This window comes from Diaporthe amygdali, assembly GCF_026229845.1.
Source record: "Diaporthe amygdali strain CAA958 chromosome Unknown NODE_5_length_1802954_cov_64_987939, whole genome shotgun sequence".
Lineage (NCBI taxonomy): Eukaryota > Fungi > Ascomycota > Sordariomycetes > Diaporthales > Diaporthaceae > Diaporthe > Diaporthe amygdali.
In genome coordinates this window covers 1,537,293-1,560,008 of record NW_026517025.1, presented here as the reverse complement: position 1 = coordinate 1,560,008, position 22,716 = coordinate 1,537,293, and the positions used below count along the sequence as shown (strand labels likewise).

The 22,716-nt window shown below is 50.0% G+C and overlaps 9 protein-coding genes across 9 annotated transcripts; 6 read left to right on the top strand and 3 right to left on the bottom strand.

Annotated features, from left to right (window-relative positions):
• Nucleotides 1–79: 79 nt before the first annotated feature.
• Nucleotides 80–439, bottom strand: J7T55_015646 (uncharacterized protein; the record flags this gene model as incomplete). The annotated part of the gene is made up of 1 exon (XM_053139897.1): nt 80–439. The coding sequence occupies one exon, from the start codon at nt 437–439 to the stop codon at nt 80–82; it is 360 nt and encodes a 119-aa protein (XP_052997365.1).
• A 587-nt stretch (nt 440–1,026) lies between these two features.
• Nucleotides 1,027–1,782, top strand: J7T55_015645 (uncharacterized protein; the record flags this gene model as incomplete). Its single annotated transcript, XM_053139896.1, has 1 exon — nt 1,027–1,782. One exon carries the CDS (start codon nt 1,027–1,029, stop codon nt 1,780–1,782), a length of 756 nt encoding a protein of 251 aa, XP_052997364.1.
• Nucleotides 1,783–2,302: 520 nt separating this feature from the next.
• J7T55_015644 (uncharacterized protein) lies at nt 2,303–3,457 on the top strand (the record flags this gene model as incomplete). Its single annotated transcript, XM_053139895.1, has 1 exon — nt 2,303–3,457. One exon carries the CDS (start codon nt 2,303–2,305, stop codon nt 3,455–3,457), a length of 1,155 nt encoding a protein of 384 aa, XP_052997363.1.
• A 1,393-nt stretch (nt 3,458–4,850) lies between these two features.
• On the top strand, nt 4,851–6,820 carry J7T55_015643 (cytochrome P450; the record flags this gene model as incomplete). Its single annotated transcript, XM_053139894.1, has 6 exons — nt 4,851–5,238; nt 5,308–5,376; nt 5,451–5,536; nt 5,599–5,969; nt 6,100–6,314; nt 6,387–6,820. The coding sequence occupies 6 exons, from the start codon at nt 4,851–4,853 to the stop codon at nt 6,818–6,820; spliced, it is 1,563 nt and encodes a 520-aa protein (XP_052997362.1).
• A 3,977-nt stretch (nt 6,821–10,797) lies between these two features.
• On the top strand, nt 10,798–13,083 carry J7T55_015642 (Vegetative incompatibility protein HET-E-1; the record flags this gene model as incomplete). Its single annotated transcript, XM_053139893.1, has 1 exon — nt 10,798–13,083. One exon carries the CDS (start codon nt 10,798–10,800, stop codon nt 13,081–13,083), a length of 2,286 nt encoding a protein of 761 aa, XP_052997361.1.
• A 693-nt stretch (nt 13,084–13,776) lies between these two features.
• Nucleotides 13,777–15,336, bottom strand: J7T55_015641 (uncharacterized protein; the record flags this gene model as incomplete). Its single annotated transcript, XM_053139892.1, has 1 exon — nt 13,777–15,336. One exon carries the CDS (start codon nt 15,334–15,336, stop codon nt 13,777–13,779), a length of 1,560 nt encoding a protein of 519 aa, XP_052997360.1.
• Nucleotides 15,337–17,320: 1,984 nt separating this feature from the next.
• J7T55_015640 (uncharacterized protein) lies at nt 17,321–18,645 on the top strand (the record flags this gene model as incomplete). Its single annotated transcript, XM_053139891.1, has 2 exons — nt 17,321–17,560; nt 17,734–18,645. The coding sequence occupies 2 exons, from the start codon at nt 17,321–17,323 to the stop codon at nt 18,643–18,645; spliced, it is 1,152 nt and encodes a 383-aa protein (XP_052997359.1).
• Nucleotides 18,646–20,368: 1,723 nt separating this feature from the next.
• On the top strand, nt 20,369–21,363 carry J7T55_015639 (uncharacterized protein; the record flags this gene model as incomplete). The annotated part of the gene is made up of 2 exons (XM_053139890.1): nt 20,369–20,435; nt 20,507–21,363. The coding sequence occupies 2 exons, from the start codon at nt 20,369–20,371 to the stop codon at nt 21,361–21,363; spliced, it is 924 nt and encodes a 307-aa protein (XP_052997358.1).
• Nucleotides 21,364–21,636: 273 nt separating this feature from the next.
• Nucleotides 21,637–22,605, bottom strand: J7T55_015638 (uncharacterized protein; the record flags this gene model as incomplete). The annotated part of the gene is made up of 1 exon (XM_053139888.1): nt 21,637–22,605. The coding sequence occupies one exon, from the start codon at nt 22,603–22,605 to the stop codon at nt 21,637–21,639; it is 969 nt and encodes a 322-aa protein (XP_052997357.1).
• Between the last annotated feature and the right edge of the window lie 111 nt (nt 22,606–22,716).

Sequence of the window (22,716 nt, the reverse complement as noted above, 5' to 3'; positions counted from 1 at the left end):
GATAGAGAAATCATGTTTCATCACTAGAGGTAGATAATTCCATGAAAAAAGCCTGTCACATCATGATCGGGTTATTCATTTATCCCATTGTCTTGACTGTGTCCCCTATGATGACTACCTCAGTCTTTGATGGGTCCATGAAGGCCTCACAGTCCTTTTGCACTTTGATAGCCACACCTGCACTGCCTAAAAAATCTGAAAGTCTCCTAAAATCCGACGCCGTATCAAACCGCATCTCCGTCACGCAGTCGATCCCGCCATCCTTTGCTCCATGATCTTCGTCGGCATGTTGAGTGTATCGCCGGGTGTGCGACAGAGGGAACATTGAGCCAGCTAGCGATTGTATCAGAGGCACATGTACGTTCTCATAGTGATATTTGAACTCGGCCGTAGACAAGCCTGAAAGTCGGTGAATGAGCAGTAGTACGGTGAAAGTCATGGTATGTAACCTAGATGGAAGACGTCATGCAATGTTTCGTGAAATATAACGATTGCTCAAGCATTATGTAGCTGAGGATTTACGCCCCTCTAATGTCCACGCCTCTCATGTTCGAGGTGCATTAACATTAAATAGCCGTATCTATCGTATCGAAATGACCACATTAAGCTTTCCCGAACACCTTATGGATGACTGCCTCTGCCTCACCCTACTATATCTGGTCTGCAAGTGGAGTCGTCCATGTCAACCGGGTTGAACAGTAAGCCGAGAGCCACGCCACTGTCTTTGAGACCGACGGGCATAATCCGCGCGTTCCGCGGTGTGACGAGGACTCTCAATGCGCAAGAGAGGCCTGACTCCACAAGTCGGTCTTTGCGGGTCCCGATATTCATGAGAAAAACAACTCATAGCACTCCTGCCCCGGGACGTGGTACCGTCTCCAAATACCACAATACAGCACCCTAGCAATATTCCATACGTTACACGCTTCGACTACAGTTGCTGATTTGACTTATCTTGCACATTTCTCCAAATTTCTCCATCAAAATACTCAGCCTTTCATTGCCTAGACATAGAATTATTCTGAAATGACTCTGCACGGAAAGTCCTATGTTGTCACAGGTGCCGCGTCTGGAATAGGGCGCGCAATTGTCCAAAAGCTTCTCGATCTATCAGCAACGGTCCACGCTATTGATAAGGCTGATACTATATCCGACGACGGCAACTCCAAAGGAAGACTGCATACCCACAACTCGGTGGACGTCAGTTCGCGTCAGGCGGTTGAGCAGGCATTCGAAGCAATTCTCTCCACAAGTGCGAAGTTAGACGGCCTCGTGAACTGCGCTGGCATCGTCAGACAACACACTAGCACAGTCGAGAATGATGATCTGTTCAGACAGGTTTGGGAAGTGAACTTGGGTGGAACCTGGAATGTGAGCACGCAATTTGCCAGAAGCTTCGACGTCAAGAGTGACGCGCAGACTTTGGCCAAGGAATTGGGCGCAACTATTAGCATTGTGAACATTGGCTCTATGGCGTCTGTGAGAGGACTTGCTGGAATACCTGGATATGTTGCCAGTAAACACGCTGTGCTCGGTCTCACCCGCGCATGGGCACAAGAATGGGGCCCAGTGGGCGTCAGGGTGAATTTGATAGCCCCTGGCATAATCAAGACATCGATGACCACGAATAGTGGCGCGTCCGATGATCTTCCAGTCTTCCCGACCGCTTTGAAGCCATTTGCTCAACCCGAGGAGATCGCTTCAGTTGCGGCTTTTCTTCTCAGCAGCGAGTCGTCATACATAACCGGCCAGATTATCGAAGTCAACGGGGGCTGGTCTTGAGCTTGGACTCGTGTTCCGGCTTGACATAACTTGACAATTTGAAGAAAATATTATTCATATTGACCTCTTTCGAGCTCGTACGTAATGATAATGGAAGCCGACTGATGTTTTCAACCTGATCGGGACCGGGACCGCGGATTCCAGATGGACTTCCAAGTGTGACTCGCCAATGCGTGACTAATTAATTCCTTCAGCCCGATACTCAGGTCCTAAGCCGCGTCACAACTCCCCTCCCCCGGAGATCCCATGGTTTACCGCGGGAGGCATTTAGCCAAGAGTTGTCACGACGATCTAGTGCAAAACATCCACGCAATATGGGTAGCGGCGGGTGGGGCTAACCAATATCCAGGGCTTTTTGGCGTTCGAGACAGTCTCGCTCACGCACGGCCGTAAGAGATAATACAATTCCCGAAACTTTATCTTTGCTTCTGGCGGGGTCGGTTCTTAAAAGCAATCAAGCGGCCGCTTGTCGATCAGTACGGCTTGTGCTCGCCTGAATCAATTTCCACATTGGTTCAAAATGTCAGAAGATCTTGTCGTTGACCCGCGCGTCGCCGCTGCACTTGATACTGTTCTCGACCGAGGGGAGACAGGAGTTGCTGTAGCTGCCTATTATCGCGGCAGACTCATCGTGAACGCCACAGCAGGGTACGCGGACGTTGCAGATAAGCGTGCCGCTGACTCCGAGACACTCTTTCCGGTCTTTTCAGTAACCAAGGGAATAACTGCCTTGGCAGTACACATTCAAGCCGAACGCAGCCTTCTGTCGGTCGAGGATCCAATTTCGAAGTACTGGCCCGAATTCGCAGCCAATGGCAAGGGTGATACCACTATTGAGCAGGCGCTCTCACATCGCGCAGGTATACCTCAGATGCCGGCTGGTATTACCCCTGAACTGATGGCAGACTGGAATTGGATGGTGGAGCAAGTTGCCAACTTCACACCTGTCTACCCCCCAGGCACAGCAAATGCCTATCATGTACTCGTTTGGGGCTGGATTCTGGGCGAGGTTGTTCGGCGGACCGATCCGAAAAGACGCCCATTTGATGTGTTTGTAAGGGAGGAAATTTGCGATCCGCTGGAGATCCGAAATCTCTTCTTGGGCGTTCCCGCGACCGATTTGCCCAGGGTCGCTACACTGTATGGTGGCAACGAGCCCTTTTTATACGACAGATATCACACCAGCCCGAAGTCTGTGTTCCCTGGCTCCAATGTGCATAACCTAAAGGTTGTGCAGCAGTGTGTCGACCCCGGCGCAGGCGCAATAGGCAATGCAGCGTCCATCGCTCGGATCTTTGCTCTTTTAGCGGAGCACGGCGAGCTGGAAGGAGTACGTCTGCTTTCCCAGGAACGAGTGAAGGGTTTGACACGGGTCAGAGAAGGGTCAAAGGACCCTGACCGGCTTCTTCCAATACCGGTGTGGTTCGGGGCGGCAGGATTCTGGCTTGGGGGCGAGGAAGGCGTCTCTGATCCAATCGTGGGTGATCATCGCGAGATCATTTACAGCCCAGGCGCTGGCGGCTCCATTGCCTGGGCTGACTTACGTGACCGGATCGCGGTCAGCATTTGTCACAACAATATGGATGCCGGGGTTCTTGTTGACCCAGAGCCAATTTGGGAGCCAATAGGTCGTGCGATCCGGGAAGTCATCGCGGACCTAAATAAAAGCTTCTAATGCAGGACAATTTGGCTGGGCATGCCTGATAATGAGTCAATTGAGTGAGGCCGTCAAGAATGGCGTGTTCCGCGGCCAAAGTCCGCCGCGGAATAGGCAGGGTATGGCATAGACTATTCAGTCTTGTTATAAGCGGTAGAAGACGATCACATTTTCAAGACACATCTTGGCAAGCATTCGAAGACAAATAAAGAGTGAACGGGAATCTGTATCCAGTGAACCGACCTCTGATAAAGAAAGCTAAGCGGATGAGGGCCTCAAATAATTTATGTGCATGAAACTGCCTAGCTTGGTGTACATGGCAGTGTTCTGTAACGTTCCTGGAAGGCAGTCGAAGTATCACGAAGTTGAAGCACGAACTCGGTGTATAAGCCAAGGCAAGGAAGACGAGCAGAAGTAGCAAAGAGAAAGTGGGTGTTTAAAGGCCAAGCCTATGAAAGACCGGGTGCCTAGATCTGAACCAAAGGGATGAACGGCGGCGGCAGATGTGCGTCGTGCAAAGGCGGCACCAGTCTTTGTGCGCCTCCACCTAGCAGTAAAGGCCTTTCTCGAACATATTTCATGATGAAGCAGTTTTGAACGCCAGATTGAAGTCTGAACTGACATGAAAGGAGCCGAATGAATCCAGTCGCCGACTATGTATCAATCCAGAACCTTTTTATATGATTTCTGTGGGAATGCAAATATCTGCGAACATGCCATCCCATCATCTCCTTGATGCACGTTAGACCACATGTATGTTTTCAGAGGTCAAATGTTGCGGTATCTAATTGTCACACATCCAGCTTGCACATTCTCAACCTGTGAATCCGCGATTTCTGCTGCGAAGCCCAACGTCGGGCATGGCGAGATCCGTAGGGGTGCGCAAATGCTTTGGTCTCCATTTTATTCCCCGCGCGATGCGCGGCATTGCGCGGAGATCTCAAACCATTTTGAACCGTCGTCAGTACGAGTCAATGGCAGCGAGATTATTGATCATAAAATCCTCGGAAAACGAATGTTTAGGTGGGCCATATCAAGCTTCTCCGTAAAATACTACTTATATGCTTCCGGGATCTCGGGAGGCGTTCGGTCCCGCGGTTTAATCGTTCTAGCCCCAAAGAACGATTGCGACATTATGCAGCCGCCTGCCAGCACAGCAGTGATACCTAGTCATTCGTGGAACCTGCCATTGGTACAATTGCGAATACGAAAACCAACGCGGATTTCCGTATGTCTGATATGGGTTAAAGATACAGAAGATGAGAGTGGGCGCACTAACATTAATGTGGATATGCGACTCATTGATATAAGAGGCCGAATTTTGCGAGAAACTTGGACCGCCGCTCAGACGACCAAAGGAGCCATCAGATTTGGCATAGGTCAATCACTAAAACTTGACGTATTGCTCACCATGGCGTACCATTCATTTACAGAGGTCCTCGACCGGAGGTCGGGCTTCATTTCCATTCCACCTCCCACCGAACAACCTCTCGCATATGTCGTCGCAGCCTTTCTATTCCTATTGGCATTTTACAGCACCGGTCAGAAGAGGGCCGATATCCCTGAATTAAACCCCCCGAAGTCTCGTCTGAGGCTTCCAGGTATGGTATCCGCCGAACAGGCCCAAAACTTCATCCGCCATAGCCAAGAGCTGTTCAAGGCTGGAAGAGCCAAATTTCCTGATCAGCCATACCGCCTGTACAATTACCTCGGCGACTCTGTTGTTATTCCCCCTAAGCTCATCAACGAAATTCGTAACGAACAAGCCTTGGACTTTCAGATCTCGGCTCAATATGGACGTCACTCCCCTCAACCTCAAGGACTTCAGGTACTAAATCTCATCTAGGACTTCCATTCTCATATCCCAGGCTTTGAGACGTTTCACGGGAACAAAAAACTACCGGTCCTCATCAACAGGCACCTGACGAAAGCCTTGAGTATGCCATCCTCATCCGGCTCTCAGTGCAGTCAGCTTTAGGCTCATGACTAACTGTCCTGTGTCAATCTACAGACAAACTCACAAAGCCCTTGTCAGATGAAGCATCCTTGGCATTATCCAAGAAGTTTGGCAACTCGACTACAGGCAAGTCCACTCTTGTACATGCTGTCACCATTTAGGTTCCAAACTCTAATGTCAATGCTCTGTAGAATGGGTCCAGATCAAACCCTCTTCAGACATGCTGAATATGGTCGCACGGGTCTCCACAAGAATTTTCATGGGTGAGGAGCTCTGTCGTAACGAGGATTGGCTCAACGAATCAGCCTTATACTCCGCATGTGCCTTCAATGCCGTCGAGGTGCTGCGAACTTGGCCCGCCGTGCTCCGCCCCTGGGTGGCTCCGTTCATTCCAGAATGCAAGGAGACACGCGCAAGGATAGCGCGGTGCAGAGAGATACTGGAACCATTTGTTGCTGCACGACACACTGCCAAGGCTAAGGCGGTAGCTCAAGGAGAGAAACCGCCAGTATACGACGACTCCCTGGAGTGGTTTGAGAAGGAGTATGAAGATTACGACGCTGCCAAGTCTCAGTATGTTTTGCTCTATACGGGCCATCTGGAAACACTGTTCCCAACGTTTCTTAGAGCCTGTATCGGCAATACCTTTCCCATACGTCAATGACCTGTCTCTATGAGCTGCTGACAACGTGTTGCTACTTAGGATTGCGTTATCTTTATTCGCCATCCACACCACTTCAGATCTCTTGTCGGAAGTTATGACCCAGATCGCTCGGCATCCCGAGCTCTTCCAGGCGCTTCGAAAGGAAATCGTTGAAGTATTGAGCCGGGACGGCCTAAAGAAAACGGCTCTTTACAATCTCAAGTTGATGGATAGCGTCATAAAGGAGTGTCAGCGCATCAAGCCCATTACCCTTGGTAAGGAAAACTTAAGAACACAGGTCATGTGTGATTCCAGAACCGCTGACGAGTATTTACGCGTTACTTTAGTGGCCATGCAGCGTCGTACTGTCAAACCAATGAAACTTTCCAACGGCCTGACAATACCCAAGGGCGAACGCGTGTGGGTTGACGTCGCCCATATGTGGAGCGACGAGTACTACAAGAATCCAGACGAGTTCGACCCATACCGCTTTATAAACCTCCGCGGCACCGACAAGGAACATATTGCACATCTCGTGAGCACCAGTGCAGAGCATATCGGCTTTGGACACGGAGAGCACGCGTGTCCTGGTCGATTCTTCGCCGCCAACGAGCTCAAGATTCTGCTGTGCCACATGGTTTTGAAGTACGATTGGAAGCTCCCCGAAGGCAGCGATCTCAACTACACACCTTGGGGCTTACCCCTGGTTCCCAATCCTCAGGCTAGAATACTAGTCAGGAGACGTAAGGAGGAACTTGATTTGGATAGTCTTGATTGTTAGATATTGGAGGGGAAATGGAGGATGGATTGACAGTCTGGTCAGCAAGACTCCCGTTCCATCGCATCCAGTCTTCGTTCAAAGAAGGTGGCTACGTGATCATCGTTGAAAAGGAGCGCGGCAGCTCTTTGAGTTCCAGATTGTTTCGATCGTGGTTGTCGATAGATTAATAGCATAAATTCCACAATCGATTCAGGACTCTCATAAGAAATGGTCTCTTTGAATTGGCGATCAAATTACTTGTCTCTCAAACACAAAACAGGAAGGCACCCAATTCCCAGCTGGTTTCCTAAGACTTCTGATACACGCCCTCTCGTGCTCTCGCCCATTCGCCTCCAAATCGCTTTATAAGTTCCCATTTGGGCTCACCGACAAGCATAGGATTGGTTATCTCTTTATAAGCTTTCATGTACTCCTTGGTGCCTTGATCCTGCAATGGGGGTTAGTCTACCTTAGTGCTACTTATAGCGTTTGTCCTGAATTTCAACTTTGGGCCCGTCCGGGCTCGGAAAAAGGCATGCATTCAAGATCGATGGAAATATTGAGATGCAAGTCCTCTGGATTGGGCCCGAGAGGACCAATTAAGGAGTGGAAAGAGCTTACAGCCATGACTGATTCCAAGCTTTTGCTCCAAGATTCTACCCATTTGAGCGTGTTTGGTTCTCCAGGAACGGTGAATATTTCAAAGCTTAAACAATCAGGTTCAGCGGTGACATGTTTGAAAGTTTCCCAGGAGTGCTTAAGCCATTCGTCGTATTTATCAGGTTGAATGGTGGCGGTGACAATAAGCGAGAACCCCTCCGTCTCTTCCTGTGGCGGGACTGACATGATTATGTCTGCTACTGCTGAGTCTGGATCGAGAAACGATTTGTGCGATACTTTTCCGGATGCTGAGACAAACGAAGAATCTCGGGAGTAAGTGAGAGAAGCAGACGCGTTTTGGATATTTATGCTTGGTGAGGGGTACGTCAGCTCCCCCGAAACAACAGATATGGGCAGTGGATACGCGAAGGATTCGCTACTGCTTACATTGCAGTGAGCAGGGACCATGTGATTCAGGGTAATAAAGCAAGGGAGTATCGCGAGCGAGCATCTGTAAAGGTGCAAATTCTTCTTTTTTGTTTGTAAGAAAATTAATAGAAAGAAAAAAGCGGACTCGGGTGAGCGAGCCGACTGTCTTGCATACACCGAGGAATGCTGTGTGAAACTACTGCGTTAGTCAAACAAAGGCGACAAGATTTCAATCAGAAGTTTAAGCGTTATCCGGCATGCGAGACTTGAGACACGGCCTGCAATTGGCCTAGTTGCATAGCTTGGGCATCCGGCAGCAAGGTCATCCCACGGCACGGTTCCAGCTACACCTCACAAGTTTAGCTGGGTCTAAATGAGAGGGGAGCTTGACAGATATACACGCCAGGTGCATTGGACTGGTAATCAGGCTTGGCTGCTAGCTCATGTATCAGTGGATAGTTGACAATCGGTCAAATCGGAAATTGTTGTGGGAACGTAGAACCGGTCTTGAATTTGTCCAGTTCACTTTAGTTGGTCACGGCAGCACAGGAGATGGTATGAGGTGGTGATCATTTGTCTCCGTCCACTGTCTTGCGAGAAGATGAGAACTTGTGCAGCACGCTTGAACAGCTTCCATTTAGAGTAAGCAAAATATCACGGGCCTAATCGTCCGTGTGAATCAGTTGACAAAACTAAGCAACATCGAGTAGGACAGGCATCCGGCGGCCTGCTACTCTCGAGGCCGGCTGTTTTGTTACCAAAGTGCCCACGTGATATTGACCAGTCAACAACTGTGCAAATTCTCTCTGGAACCTGTCGAAAGCATGTGAATAGCAGAACAATGTTGCCGGCACGACATATGACGTACGAGATGAAGAGCATAGCCCGAGTCTTTGACTTGAAGTTATGACTTCGAACTGTTTGGTGCTCCCCTTCATGTTGATTACCTCATTCAAAATGGTCTTTGGGGTTGCGATGTGTGAAGGGTACGAGATATGTAGTGAAGTGTTGTATTCCTGAAGTTCAAGCCTCACAACAGTAGATACTGCGTGCATCACTATCATGCGTCTCTGTTCTTCGCGAAGGGTAGCAGGTAGTAGAGAAAAGATGGGGATTGCAATGTCATGGTCTATACAGCCGTAGAGAAAGACCTGTCAGAAAAGCATGCCGTAGTTGCTGGAGAAAATAATATGTAGTGCATATCGTTCAACAGAAAGTATTTTAAGATGCATTGTGTAAGGGGTATTGGATTACAAATGATCCAAGTACAGAAATTCTCGGTGGTACCGCGGAAAACTCTACGCGAAAGTGGAGTCTGGAGCGAGACTAGGCAGCAAGCACAATAGGTGCATAACATAAAGCCGCAACATTTTCTATATCTATCTTCGGCATCTGAATTGTGATGCAGAACTGTGTGGCAAAAAGTTGACATGGCGGCCAACGGAACTTCTCCACAGCTCACTCCAGAGACAGCCTTCCGTGAGGAAGATGAACGATTCCCTGCGTGTTTGTTGATGCCCCTTTGGGCCACTACACATTTCGACCACTGAATGCATGAAGTAGTCAAAACATAGTATTTTGGAATACTATGTCCTGTGAACTTTGTAATGACTCTACCGTTCGAATATCAATTCTCCAGAGCATCTTCGGGATGAAAATTTCACATCGCCTCTGTGCTGACAAAATATGGGAAAGCCAAGTCGTTCCGTGTCAATGCGGAATGTTGCCTGCCAACCACTGAAACCGCCAATACGACATGCAGTGTGTGATTGCTTCTGCTCGTTTGCTGGCTGAGACTAGGCGCTTCACTGGTGGTAACTCGGTTGATGTATGACACAATCTTTTATATCTGCCCAAACAGATGCCATTTGTACCCAAAACATTTTACATGGGTCGCCAAGCTTGCCAGAATCCACGTTGTCTTTCGTGATGATCTGATGAAGTGCACAATTGGCCTACCCAGATGGACCGACTCCAGGCCGGAACCGAAAGGTGGACATTCAATATGGTGGCAGGCAAGGCAGCACTGGCAGTGCTCGGTCACACGATGCAAGAGTGCACGAGTGCCCCGTCTTGTGCGAATAATGCGCCAGTGCATCACGGGAGACTGCACCGTGATTGCTGGGTCCATGCAATCAACCCGATGCCTAAAGATCTGGGGCACATCAGTACGCAGAGGCGTACATCCAAAATATATTTCTAGGCTGTGGCTCAGAAAGTAAGCATTACTACGTCCAACAATCAGTCAAAAAGCCGCCATAGTCAGCCGATCCGACTGTACGTTACGAGACGATGTTAGTCGACTTGTACGAGTGGACGTCAAAATAGTAGGCGCTGTGATATGGCTGTCCTGACACTGCCCATTTCTGCCTAAGATCATTATCCCCGTCTCGTTTTGATTTTCTGTCATATCAACCCCCAAGGGCTGACCGACCAAATTCTGACCAATGGTTTGTCTGCCCTATGCCGCAATTAGAATATCTACGTCAGACTAATGTCTCGTCGGAGTGCAGCTGGTTGGTTGGGGCGCGGTCACCCTGACGCCCACTGCATGCGTGGGGGCCAGCGGCACATGCACATCGGTGCCGTTAGTCGAGCGCACTCACTGATCCTCCCGCCTCGGGGTTCCAACGGACTGCGACCGCAGTTGTCGCGGGGTTGACTAAGATACCACCCTGCGATCTCACACATATATCGTCTGTTTTTGACGGTTTGAGGCTCTGCGGTACACCTTGAGGCTCTTTTCGTCAATCGACATGGAAAAGCAGTCAACACAAGGAGATTTCATGCCAGACTGCTCAACCTCGAACTACCGCGATTTTGAAAATACAAAGCGAACTTTTGCAGGTTCGGAATTGCGCCCATAATTGACTAAACCCACAATTGAGAGCATAGAGACGAATTTCTAAAAGGTGAAGCCATACGCGATCAAGCTGTATCCAGAAAATACGGCTGACCTTTTTGCACAGATGTGGCTGATCAACACATCCACTTTTCAGCTCCACGAATTCCCAGGGTGCGCACCTCACTACGCGACATTTACCTACTTCACAGAGAAGAACGGCTCCTTGTTCGAAGAATTAGCACAATTACGGACCAAAACTTGTCAAGATGGTCTCAAGATAATTCAGAGAGCATGTGACCAGGCTCGGGCTGCTGGAACCCAGTGGCTCTGGAATGATGCCGCTTGCGTTGACAAACGCTCTTCCGCTGCCCAGTCTGAGGCCATCAATTCTTTCGCGCAGATCTACAGGAATTGTGAATTCAGCATCATTTACCTGCAAGATCTTTATTACAAGCCAGCAGCGGATGGAATAACCGGTGAGATGCTGGCTGAATGCCGGTGGATCAAAAACATTTGGGCCATACCGCAAATTATTTTTTCCCGGGTGTCGCATTTCTACTCATCCCATTGGAACCACATTGGAACTAAGGAATCATTGCTTCCACAGCTTTCTTCCGTTATCGGTATCGACCAAGCTGTTCTGGCCGACTCAGATTGCCTAGAGGATTATTCCATTGCCAGGAGAATGTCCTGGGCCTCTGTGATGTCAGCTTTGCGAACCGAGGATTTTGCTTACGCTTTGCTTGGAGTATTCGATGTCAGCATTCCTATAATCTATGGGGAAGGACGAAAAGCCTTTCTCAGACTTCAGGAAGAGATTTTAAGGAACACGAGTGACTTTTCCTTATTCGCGTGGGAAACGTGCGAGTCCCAGGAGTATACCGGACTTTTCGCACAGTCCCCAGCTTGCTTCCGCCACTTCCGACAAGATCAGACGACAGCTTTGAGAATCCATGGTGACTTACAAATTCACTGCCAGGGTATCACTATCGAGGCATCTCTCTGGAGAACACCGAGCGGCTTGTTCCTGCCTTTGGAAGGTCCAGATGGTCCCGCTTGCTGGGTCCCGCTGTTTCAATGGAATTCCTGCTTTGTGAGAAGGGGAGGTAAATTGGAGTGGGATTTCTCGGGGCCAGTGAGCCTCGAAAACAGAAAGGTATGTGTCAGGCGAGATGTGAGTGCCCATGATTCGAGAAAGATCATTGCCTCTGGAAACTTCCAGAAAGACCAATCTCACTCTGGCCTGACACATGCCTTCCTATTTTCGAGGCTCACGAGCTCCGAGAGATCCCGTGATCAAAAAGACAGCATAATACCCCCGGTTGATGATTGCGGCGTGACGCCTCAGTATGCCAATTCGGTATGCATTAGCGAAATCACATCACGGGAAGACCCGATCGCCTGGTCATCTCACGGAAGAAGCTCAGTGGCAGAGACAATGAGCGCGCGTGGCAGTATTGGAGCACCTTCATGGACACATGAAAGTGCTTCGGAAGCCCATGGCTTGCCTGAGCCCTTTGCCGAGGCGGACAATACTGTCACTGTGTGCATCGAAGCCGCGTGCGAAGAAGTCAAGGATGGGTTGAAGGAGTCTGTGCAACTATCTGAATCGCCATCCACCCAAACTCAATCCTTGGACGGGGCCAGATTCACGGAAGAGCTGGCGAATATTGCAACCGAGCAATTTCTCTCTGGGTTTCAAAGGCAGTCCGTCAAGCGATCATTCAGACCATGGCAGAGCGAGAATCGTAAACGGCCCAAGCTCATGGACTCATCTGATCATCTTGAAATTGTCGAAACATCCGACTCTGAAGATGGGGAAACGGTTGTTGTGAGGAAGGCCAGATTTTTTGCTTGTCCTTTCTACATCCAGGACAACAAGCACTCCAAATGCGTGACAGAGGAGCAGCTACAGAATATCGAGCAAGTCAAGGACCATCTGTGGTGGGCACATCGACAGCCCATCTTTTGTCCCGTGTGCAAAGAACAGTTCCCCTCCAGCAAAACTCGAGATACGCACATTCGGCTTCGCACCTGCCATCCAAAGATCTCGTCGTCGATCGAAGGGCTTACAGGCGAGCAAGATGAGAAGCTCGCAAGAGAAGAGGAGGAACCCCAATTGTCTGAAGAAATGCGGTGGTTCCGCATCTGGGACATCATCTTCCCACACATTGCACGTCCGCCCTCTCCGTTTTACACGGGTCAGCGGGAGCTGAATGTGTGCGCGTTCCGACGATTCTGGATGGAAAGTGGTGAGAACATCATCGCAGACTTCCTCGAGAAGAAGGAATCCCAGAGCTACAACATCAGGAATGAAGAGAGGGAACTGAGGGCTCTTTACAACCTAGTTCTGCAAGACGTGGTGTGCAGGATATTCGCTGAATCCTGCGACCGTGTCACCACGTGTTGAGCTCGGGCAAATTTGTATGACACCAGGGACCACTGTGGATATCATCCCGGCATGTGTGGCAACCTCGGTAGCTAGAGATCATGACTTAGGGGACTCTATAACATGAGGTCGAAGAGAAAAGTTTGTAATCGAAGTCCAGCGCATTCTTAAACGTCGTCTTACGGTGTTGGAAGCACGCATGAACAGTACTTGTAATTTTCACGGGCACTTACTTTTCTGCTTGCAATACATCACGATAGCCGCGCAAGGGTGCTATTACACGAAATAAAATAACTTGTGATATCAACTTTGCATTGTCTCTACTTCACTTTATATTACTATTTGTCATCACAGACCCGGGGGTGGAGGGTTGGTGGGGCCAGACCAGATGCCGAAATTCTTCAGTGCATCTCAACTCTTGGGGCAAGGGCACGCAGGCAAGGTAAAACACTGTCCACAAGGAGGAAAAAAATAACCAATACGGTGGCAAATTTCGATTCTAGTGACACTATCAGCTTGGTCAACAGCAGGGCGAGTGGCTCTCTCAGAGTACCTACATAGACTCAGAAGAGCGCGGAACGTGGTCACGCCCTATCATAGGCTCGTTGGCTGATGGTGACCTTGGCCAGTGGTGCGAGGCTTGGTAGGGACGAGAAAATCCTGCCTCTTATTAAGGTGACGAGATCCGCTTCTTTATAGTAAAAAAGCCATTCCTTAAGCCCGACCTCCGAGTTCATCTTCACCGGCGGGAGTGCAATCATTTCCCGGTGCGGTATCGTCGTTGCCGAAATTGTACATTGGCCATTCAGAGCTGAACTCCATAGCGAAGTCATCAGTCGAGGATTCCAGCAGGGGTAAGTATGGGAAAGTGGGGTCGTGCGTGTCGGTGACAGGCCCAGATGCTGCACGTTGCTGTGTGTCCTGTGATATGTCTGGCGCGGGGTCGATAACGAGTTGAGGTGGGACTAAAGTAGAGATAGCAGGCGGTTGTCCTCCAGGATTGGAGTCCATCTGGCTAGGCGGATGTGAGCTGAGAGCCTGCGCTGATGGGGTAATGGAAAATGAGTTGACATATGCTTGTTCCGAAGCATCAAGGGGAATGCTGGAGCGAAAGCTGGGCAGAGATGTTATCCCTAGATTTACAGGCGGATCAGATGCATCTGGCGCATCGACGTCGATTAGCGAGAAAATGTCAGTTCCGGGATCGTCTTCAACGGAGGCCTCGTTCTGCTCCACGACTCCCCTAGCCTGCCCAATGAATGACCCAACGAAGTTGTACATCGCAGATTGCTGTTCCTCGAGGGGCATTTCAGTTGTCCATGGTTGGTTGCGAGGCAAATTAAGCCAAAGATCGCTACCGATGAAGACCGCATCTCTCTGATCCAACATACGCTGGATCTCAGGCACCTCTGTCAGGAAAGGCGAGGCTGGGCGTTCCTCCCCCGGAAATAGTACATCCCATATCATATACCAACGCTGGACCTCGGTGTACTGGGTGGTGCGGCCATTGCGAGCGATATTGCGAATCTGTTGCTCTTCATCTTCTGTGATGCCCGGATAGTTGAAGGGAGACTGCGAACGCTCACATGTTGCCGCCTGAACGTGTGCATCCCGTCGCTGTCTCGCTAGTACAGTCTGCTCGGTGAACGTGACGCCACAGACTGGACAATGCACAACCTGCTTATGCGTCCTTTCCAGCAGGTGTTGACGTACGTCACTCAGTCTTTTCAGCCTCTTGCTTAGACAGTCGCAGTACCCAATCCTGTCATGAAGGTAATAATGGCAGGCAAACGTTCGTCGAATATGGCGGCTCGGGGCTGTTTTTCTTCTCGAGCTTGCTTTCGAGTGCTGCGGACGGTCGCTCCCGCGTTTTCGTTTTGGACGGTTGGGTTCCCAGGGGCTATGTCCCTTTTCCAGGGAGTCGAGGGCGCCGTAGACGCCCATGCCGGGGTTGCATCCTCCGCTGGTCGACTTCTCCGGCCCATTTCCGGCGCGATTCTGCTCGGCGCAACCTGAATGCCACACGGGTCCAACGCAAGCTAGCAGGACGATAAGGACGAAGAGGAAAAGCAACCGGCTGATCCTGAGAGGGTTATATGGAAGCACAAGTCCCCGGTGGGGATTGCGGAACAGGATAGTGTCACATGTGGTGTTTGAGGCAATGGACGTAAGGTACGGAAGGAATTTGAGTGCCGGGCGACTTGGAAGAGTTGTAATATTTTCAGAAACGATCATGTCGGATCCGTGGATGCATTGCGTGAAAGAGTTGGACATCGTGAGTATTGTGGTCGGGGTGCTGTGCCGAAAGGCGGCTCTGGGTGATGGTAATGAAGTCGTGATCTGCCCGGTGGGGACGGGTCTTGTCCGGAGTGCAGACCTCCGACCAGGCAATAAAGTGCTTCCTGATTTTGCCTGCAAAAGAAGGACAAAAGAACAAAGACAGGGAGATCCTGAAATTTGAGACTCTTGCCGAAAATTGAAGATCTCAGAGAGAAGTGCAGTCATTCAATCACCCAACAACACCCCCCCTTGCAAGCCGCAGTCGTGTACGCGCAGGCGTGAAAAGACCTCCAGGCCTTCAACGGGAACCCGGAAGAAAGGGCCATAGTCTTTTTAGTCTGGGTCTGTCTTTAGTGTCATGTTATCATTTTGCCTCGTTAGGCGTCCTGGCTTAACGGAAGGCTGTGCTGTTGATGGAGTGGCCTACAGACGGCATGGGTCTTGTAGTAACAAAGCTATACAATCCCAGAACATCATCGTCATAACATGCAGGGCATGTCGTCCGCGCACCAGCACTTAGTGCGAGAGGGAAAAGTGGAAAAAGCCCAACAGTCGTGCAACAAAGCTCTGCTTACTGCTCGTCAATCTGCCCAGGCCCACATTGGTTTTCGCAGCCGCTGGCAACAGCACACTTGCGTGAGATCCATACAATGTTCCGCGCCCTTGAGAAGCTCGATGTGGAGACACCCAAGGAACGAGCTCTTCGCACATGCGTAGAATTTGTCGCGAGTGTGTAGAGTTCGACGCGACTGCGTAGGCATTAGGATAAAATGGCTTGTGGTCGACCTATTCAAAGAATTCATTCTCTCCTATTTTTTGTGTCCGAATTCACTACCAAGTCTTCACGATTCAGTATGCCATCAAATTACACATTCCAGTTGAGTGAGAGTGCCACCAACGGTGGGGCCAGGACAGCCACTGTGTAAGACGCTCAAAGCCCGCTTGCCCACCGTCACATCCTTGGGGCGGAGACTGATCAAGCCTTTTGGAACCCAACAGAGACAACCAGAGGATGCAGGCTGCACGACTTAACGCCTGGCAACGCGACCAGTCTTTAACTGTCAACCAACGGCTGGCCGCACCGCGGCCCCAGAATTCAGTCGATTACAGGATTCAGCAGGGAAAATCCGAAGCTGGAAGAACTTTGTCTCAATTCGACAGATCATTTGGTTCAGGGGGTGGGTCGAGGATGAGTTAATACACTTTGCTTGAGGTAGTGCTAGACGGCAGGGCTTCATTGGGGGCGGGTGCAGGAACAGTGGGTAGAGCTGCATTAGCTTGCAGGAGGAGTACTACAGGGCACAGTACTGCATTTGTCTGGTGTAAAACTCGGGGCATTTGGAGTTGGGGTTGATTTTTAGAATTCAATAAAGACGGCTGAATAATCTCTGGACATCTTTCACTTCTCTGAAGATGAGTAAATTCTGATTGAGCTATTAGAGGCCTGGGCATCATGGGCCGAATGTATTGGCAGAGTGCTATAGTGACTCGAGATCAAAATGCGGTTCAACAAGCAGCCTGTTGTGAAACAATGAGGCCCGATTCCGTGAAAAGAAGATCCAGGCTGTGCTCAGTACGCCCCCCCCCCCCTGTGGGCTTTTCGTAGCTGTACGCATCTGCGTGCAACATCGGTCCGCCCTCCACGCCGCCCCCTCCCTCTTCCAATCGTTACGCCATTGCGTGCCTACATCCCTGAAAGTGGCTGCTGACGACGCCCGAGTGTACGCAGCTGCGTACTCAGAGCCTTTCTTTGTCGCGCCATTCATTGGTCATTGTCTCACGTGAGCGAGGCCCGCTTCTTCTGCACCCCGTGGGAAGCACCCTTGATGCTGATACTACCTTCTTTGGCTCTCAAGAACTTAGGCGCAAAACCTAGGGCTGTATCGTGTCTATTTTCTTGTCACCAGGGGCAGCCTTCCCAAGTGTTTCTTCAGCTCTTCTGAAAATCTTGACCGGCAACACAGTCTTTCTGGGGGTGATGACATCTATCTCTGAGCCCCTGATCGCGGACGAAGCCGAGGAGAAATCATGGCAACACGACTTCTCTCTCCAACTATCCGGCGAAGACAGATTAAATCCTGCGCAGAACATATACGGCCATGGTGCTTTTGACAGCCCCTCACTTACTATCTCGGAGGACCTGTATCAAGAGTTGACGGCCTTCTCGGTGTCTTCCTTCAAGAATGAGCACGTCAACTGGGAAGTATCCTTTCCGCCAGTATGTGAAACTCAGATGTAGGCAACCCAAACTCTCTGTTCATTGATTGTTTAATTGACGCGCATGCATGTAGACCAAAGTCTGCGAGCCCAGAATCAGAATGTTCCCAGGACCACCCACCATCGCTAATTTGCGGAAGTGTTCCTAATCAAGAAAGCACAAGCTTTCACCAGCACTTCCCAACGCGTGATTCAACGAAGAAGGAGGCGAACGCGAGTACAAATTCACAACCAGTGACGCAGTCTCGAAAAAGATCCGCTGGAAAGGCATTTTCAAGCGACCAGGTAGAGGATGATGGGGTGCGTGCCAGGCAGAAAGGAAAGACAGATGCTGATAGCGGTGACAAGACACGCCGTCAACTTGCCTGTCCATTCCAAAAGCTGGATTCGCATAAGCATCACGAGTGTTTGAAGTATGCGTTACATCGCATCAAGGACGTGAAGCAGCACGTGTACCGGCGCCATAAGCAGCCCGATTACTACTGCGCACGATGTTTTGAAATTTTCAAGACAGCCGAGACGAGGGATGAGCATGCAAGAAGGAGGAGCTGCGATAATCTGGACACACCTGGCTTCGAGGGCATATCTGATGAGCAAAGGAGCAAACTGAACAAGAGCTCATCTCGGGGACTAGATACTCAAGGTCAATGGTTCGAAATGTGGGACATCATCTTTCCGGGTAAGGAAAGACCCAGTTCTGCATGGGTAGGGAGTTATATGGAGGAGATGGTACCTTTGCTCCGCAGTCTATGGAGGAACAAGAGCTCTAGTATTCTGGCCAAGGCTCTGAGCAAGGAAAAAGCAAATACGCTCGACTCTGGTATTCTCGATGGTGTAGTGGGGGCGATTTTCGATTGCCTCGAGGCAGAGACGTCCGCCTCACTTGGGAGGAACGCACGCTGGAGCTGTACCCAAGGTCAAGTCAAGCTTTCTGATGATCAATCGCCAATTCCGACACCGCCTTCCACATTCATCACTGATTCAACCCAGTTCATTTTTGGCGAGCCGCAGGAAATGTTCCCGGAATTCAACATAACTGGGCAGGATGAAGTGTTTCAAAACGGATTTGTATTCGGAGAAAGGTGATCATTTTCTAGTAATGAGGCTTTGCTGGCAAACTGAGACTGCACAATCCATGGTGAGTGGTCCTGGTGATACAAAACAGAATCTGATATCGCTTCTGTTGATTTTGGTAGTGGAGAATCCTAACATCCCAAGGAACCGCGAATACCGACACAGACCAAAAGTTCTGCATCCAATTGCAAACTTACGTCGGTATGAAACTGATTAAATTCATATATTTCTCGGTATAAAACTGGTTATATTCATGGAAGAATGTTCAAATAACACATAACATGTTAGTTCTTTTTTTTTTTGTCTTCTTTTCTAAACGGACTTGTTGCGTGGATTTCGTCGTGTGATATCTTCTCTTTTATATCGTATCTCGCTATTGAGTATTGTCTCTGGTTGTTGGAAGTGTCTACGTGGGCAGCGTTGCATACTTGGTCATATATAGATTAACTGCATTTATTTGAGAAAACATCAATGTCGGGAACTCATCACACAAACTAGGACGAAACATGTATGAAGTGTTGCAATAGGTTTGTTAGAAACTCAATTGGACCGCAGCTCTAGGCTTGATTGAAATTGAAATCGCTCACAAGTTGGCCAGTTGGCAAAATTTGCTTCTCAATATCTCATCCATTGAGCACAAAAGATACAGCAAATGGCAGCGAACACATCAGGAATCCAAGACACAGTAGATAACGTTGGTCTTTTGCATTCGCTTCGCTTCGGCCGTTATGATCAAAGCAAAATGCTCTTGAACCCACAATTATCATTCATTGTATCTGTTGAGGTATGAGGCCATGCAGGTCTGCCTCAGACCGATCCTAATCATCTTGGGTCGTTCGGTCGAAAACCAAGGAGCGGAGAACTATAGACTTGCTCGGCCTGAAATCTTATGGCAGAATGTCAAAGAGGGCCAATATATCGTCAGATCTCGCTTCGAATCATGAAGAGGCTTTGCGACGACGTTGCATGTGATATTTTGGTCATTGCCCCGTGTACTACACTTACTTACCCGCGCAGACTATTCATCAGAAAGCATTGCGGGAAGCACAACACATCAAAAGACCACATTTGCTGAACGATGTATCTCGCACATCCCACTCGCAGAACTGTATGCAGTATTTTTGCTTTCAAAAAAAAAAAGAGAAAAAAAAACCCTTTGCTGTCACAGTGTAACAATTCTCATTCGACTTGACATTCACGCAAAGCACTCCACCCGGATGATACAGCCAGGTTTGCGAGCAATCTAGACATGACAATGCAGAATTCTATGGGGCATGGACGTCGGAAACTGGGCCTGAGTGATATACGTCCGTCCGGTGTCGGCAATTAAGCCGATGCTATGTGAGACCATGACAGTCGGTGGGAAGCACGTAGCCAATTCGTCGTATGGCAACTTAGACTTAAGTACAGCGTCGTGTGTAACCAATTGGAGAGGTGCGAAACATTCAGTTTGGCATCGATACGCAGGGGAAATTCTGCCGGCCATTGTTAATCAGAGATGAGCTTCTGCCAACCTTCCAGGCTGCCCATGTCAAGCACACTCTATCCTAATGCAGGATCGTCTATCACACTACAAGTCGCTAGCCTCTCAACAGCAACCTCTTCCGTTGCAAGACTGCACACATTCAAGAAGTCAAAATCAGCAATACATCATAAAGTCTCAAAGGAGCCCCGAAGAGCTGTCAACACCACTGACAAAATACAGTCTCGGTGTACGCCGCCGAGTTGCGTGGAAATGACGTCCTACACCTCGAATGTCAAATCTGCCCTGCAAGGCCTGACAGTTGGCTTCATAGGCTGTGGTAAGTACGAATCCGACAAAGGTCCGCCTCATGCAGCAGTCGACTGATATGCATTTTCCCCGTTGATGTAGGAGACCTAGGCAAGGCCATTCTCAAAGGAGTCTCTTACGAGTCTGCCTCATCTCCACAAATGCCAGACTCGTGGGCTCTAGCTAGATACCTAGCAAGCGTACAGTCAGAGAAAACGGCTCAGGCCCTTAGAGAATTCTTTCAATCAGCTTCAGACGCAGGAGGCTCCATCAACCTTGAGGTCTTTCAGCGGCAGAATGTCCAGATCGCACAGAAGTCTGACTTCGTCATTCTAGCCTCGCCACCAGGAGCAGTGGAGACCATTTTGAGCGAGAAAGGTATGGCAGAGGCACTGTCGCAAAAGGTTCTTGTCAGCCTTGCAGCAGGCGTCACGATGTCACAGATGGAAACTGCGCTATACCAGCCAAAGAGCGACAGTCCCAATGTTAGTGACCAAAACAGATGCTGGATCGTCCGCGCGATGCCAAACATTGCCGCCTCTCTCGCCGCCTCAGCAACAGCCATCACGGTCTCCACGGACCTAGCACCACCAAAGGACAAGATCGAGATCGTCGAGTCGTTCTTCCAGTGCGTCGGCGGCATCACCCACATCACCGAGTCCCAAATGGACGCCGCATTTTTCTGCGATGCCATCATCGACGGGGCTGTTGCGGGCGGACTCCCGCGTGGCCAGGCTGAGGCCATGACGGCGCAGGCGCTAGCGAGCACGGCGGCTTTGTTGGCTGCGGACGGCGGCGGCAAGCGGCCTTCTGAGGTTCGGGAGAATGTGTGTGCTAACCCCGGCATTACTATTGGGGGCATACTGGACCTGGAAAAGGGTGGTGTGAGGGGATCTATCTCGGGGGCTGTTCGGGACTCCATACTCGCTGCTCGATCCCTTGGGAGGAAAGACGGCTGATTGATCAGATGTCTCAAGCATAACTCAAATTTGCTGGTGAACCACCCACAGCTTCATTAAGAGTCTGGTAGACTTTTCCTTCTCCCAGGGCTGGCCAGAATCAAAGATCTAGGACTGGATGGGCAAGCCCCTAGGCAGCGAACATAGCTCATATTATCGCAATCTTTTGCGGAAGAGACCCTTGAGAAAATTACTGTAAAACAAACATCGTGGCACATTAAATCCTCGATCGTGATTCCATCCATGCTAGTACAAGACATAGAGGATAATCTTTTAGCCTATACACCCAACAAATTGTCTCGCCCACGGATCTTTGACCATATCCTTCATCTCGCCCAAGGTGACCGACAAGCTCCCCAGATCCTGATTGGAGCCATGAAAACAGTACCTAGCGACGTTCCAACCTATTTCCATCGGCTCTCGAGCTCCTCGTCCTTCAGTTGGGGCAAGAAGTACCTTCAGCATGGAGCCATGCTGCGACATATCATCCAGCAACCCAGCGATATCCCCAATATTCTGCTCGCTCCTCTCGCCGGCCAGCCTCCACCCCTTGGCGCGATTGTTCCAAATCAGCTCCTGACGCTGTACTGGAAATGAGCCCTCAAGGCTGACGGTGATCTTAAGGAGTCGGACGAATATGTGTGGGTCTTGAGATTCCGCCCGGGGCTCTGGCTCGGCAGGTATAGGATCGGAGAAGCGGACGTGGCGCCGTTTGTTCCAGTTGGGAGCATTGTGTGGCTTTCTGGGTCTTCCTCTGCGCCTTTTCGGTCCGCGCTGAGCTTCTCCTGGGCTTGGCAGCACAGGCTGGGATATATCTGCGGAAAGATCCCCCGGCGTGGGTAGACCTGGGTGTGGTAGGGGACAATTGAGGACTCTGGCGAGCAAGTCAGCTCTGGTTGGTGTTGTGAGACGATGGCTTGGTGACTGTTGGCTTGTATTCGAAGGCGTTGCCTTTGGGGTAGAATGTCGATCTGGGGTGTGGGGGGTGGCTGTTGTTGCCGGGTCGTGTTGGCGAGGCTGGTAGTGACCGTGGGTTGTATGTTGCCCAGTAAGGTCGCTTTCCTTGGCCGCCAGAGACGAATCGTCGACAGAGACAATACGATGCTCTTCGAAACACGATATCAAGTCCTCTTCGTCCCGTTCGATGCTCTGCCATAGGCCATCCTCTCTGCATGTACTCAATAGCGGCGGAACGTGCCGATATCGAGACTGCTTGTGACGTTTCCCGCTTGACTTGCCCATCTGGAAAGTTTGAAGATATGAGAGGGGCCGGACTTGGAGTCCTAAAGAGAGTAATGATATTAAAAGAACAAATTCGGTTGTCTACTCCGCCCCAAAATCGCTCACACGTCG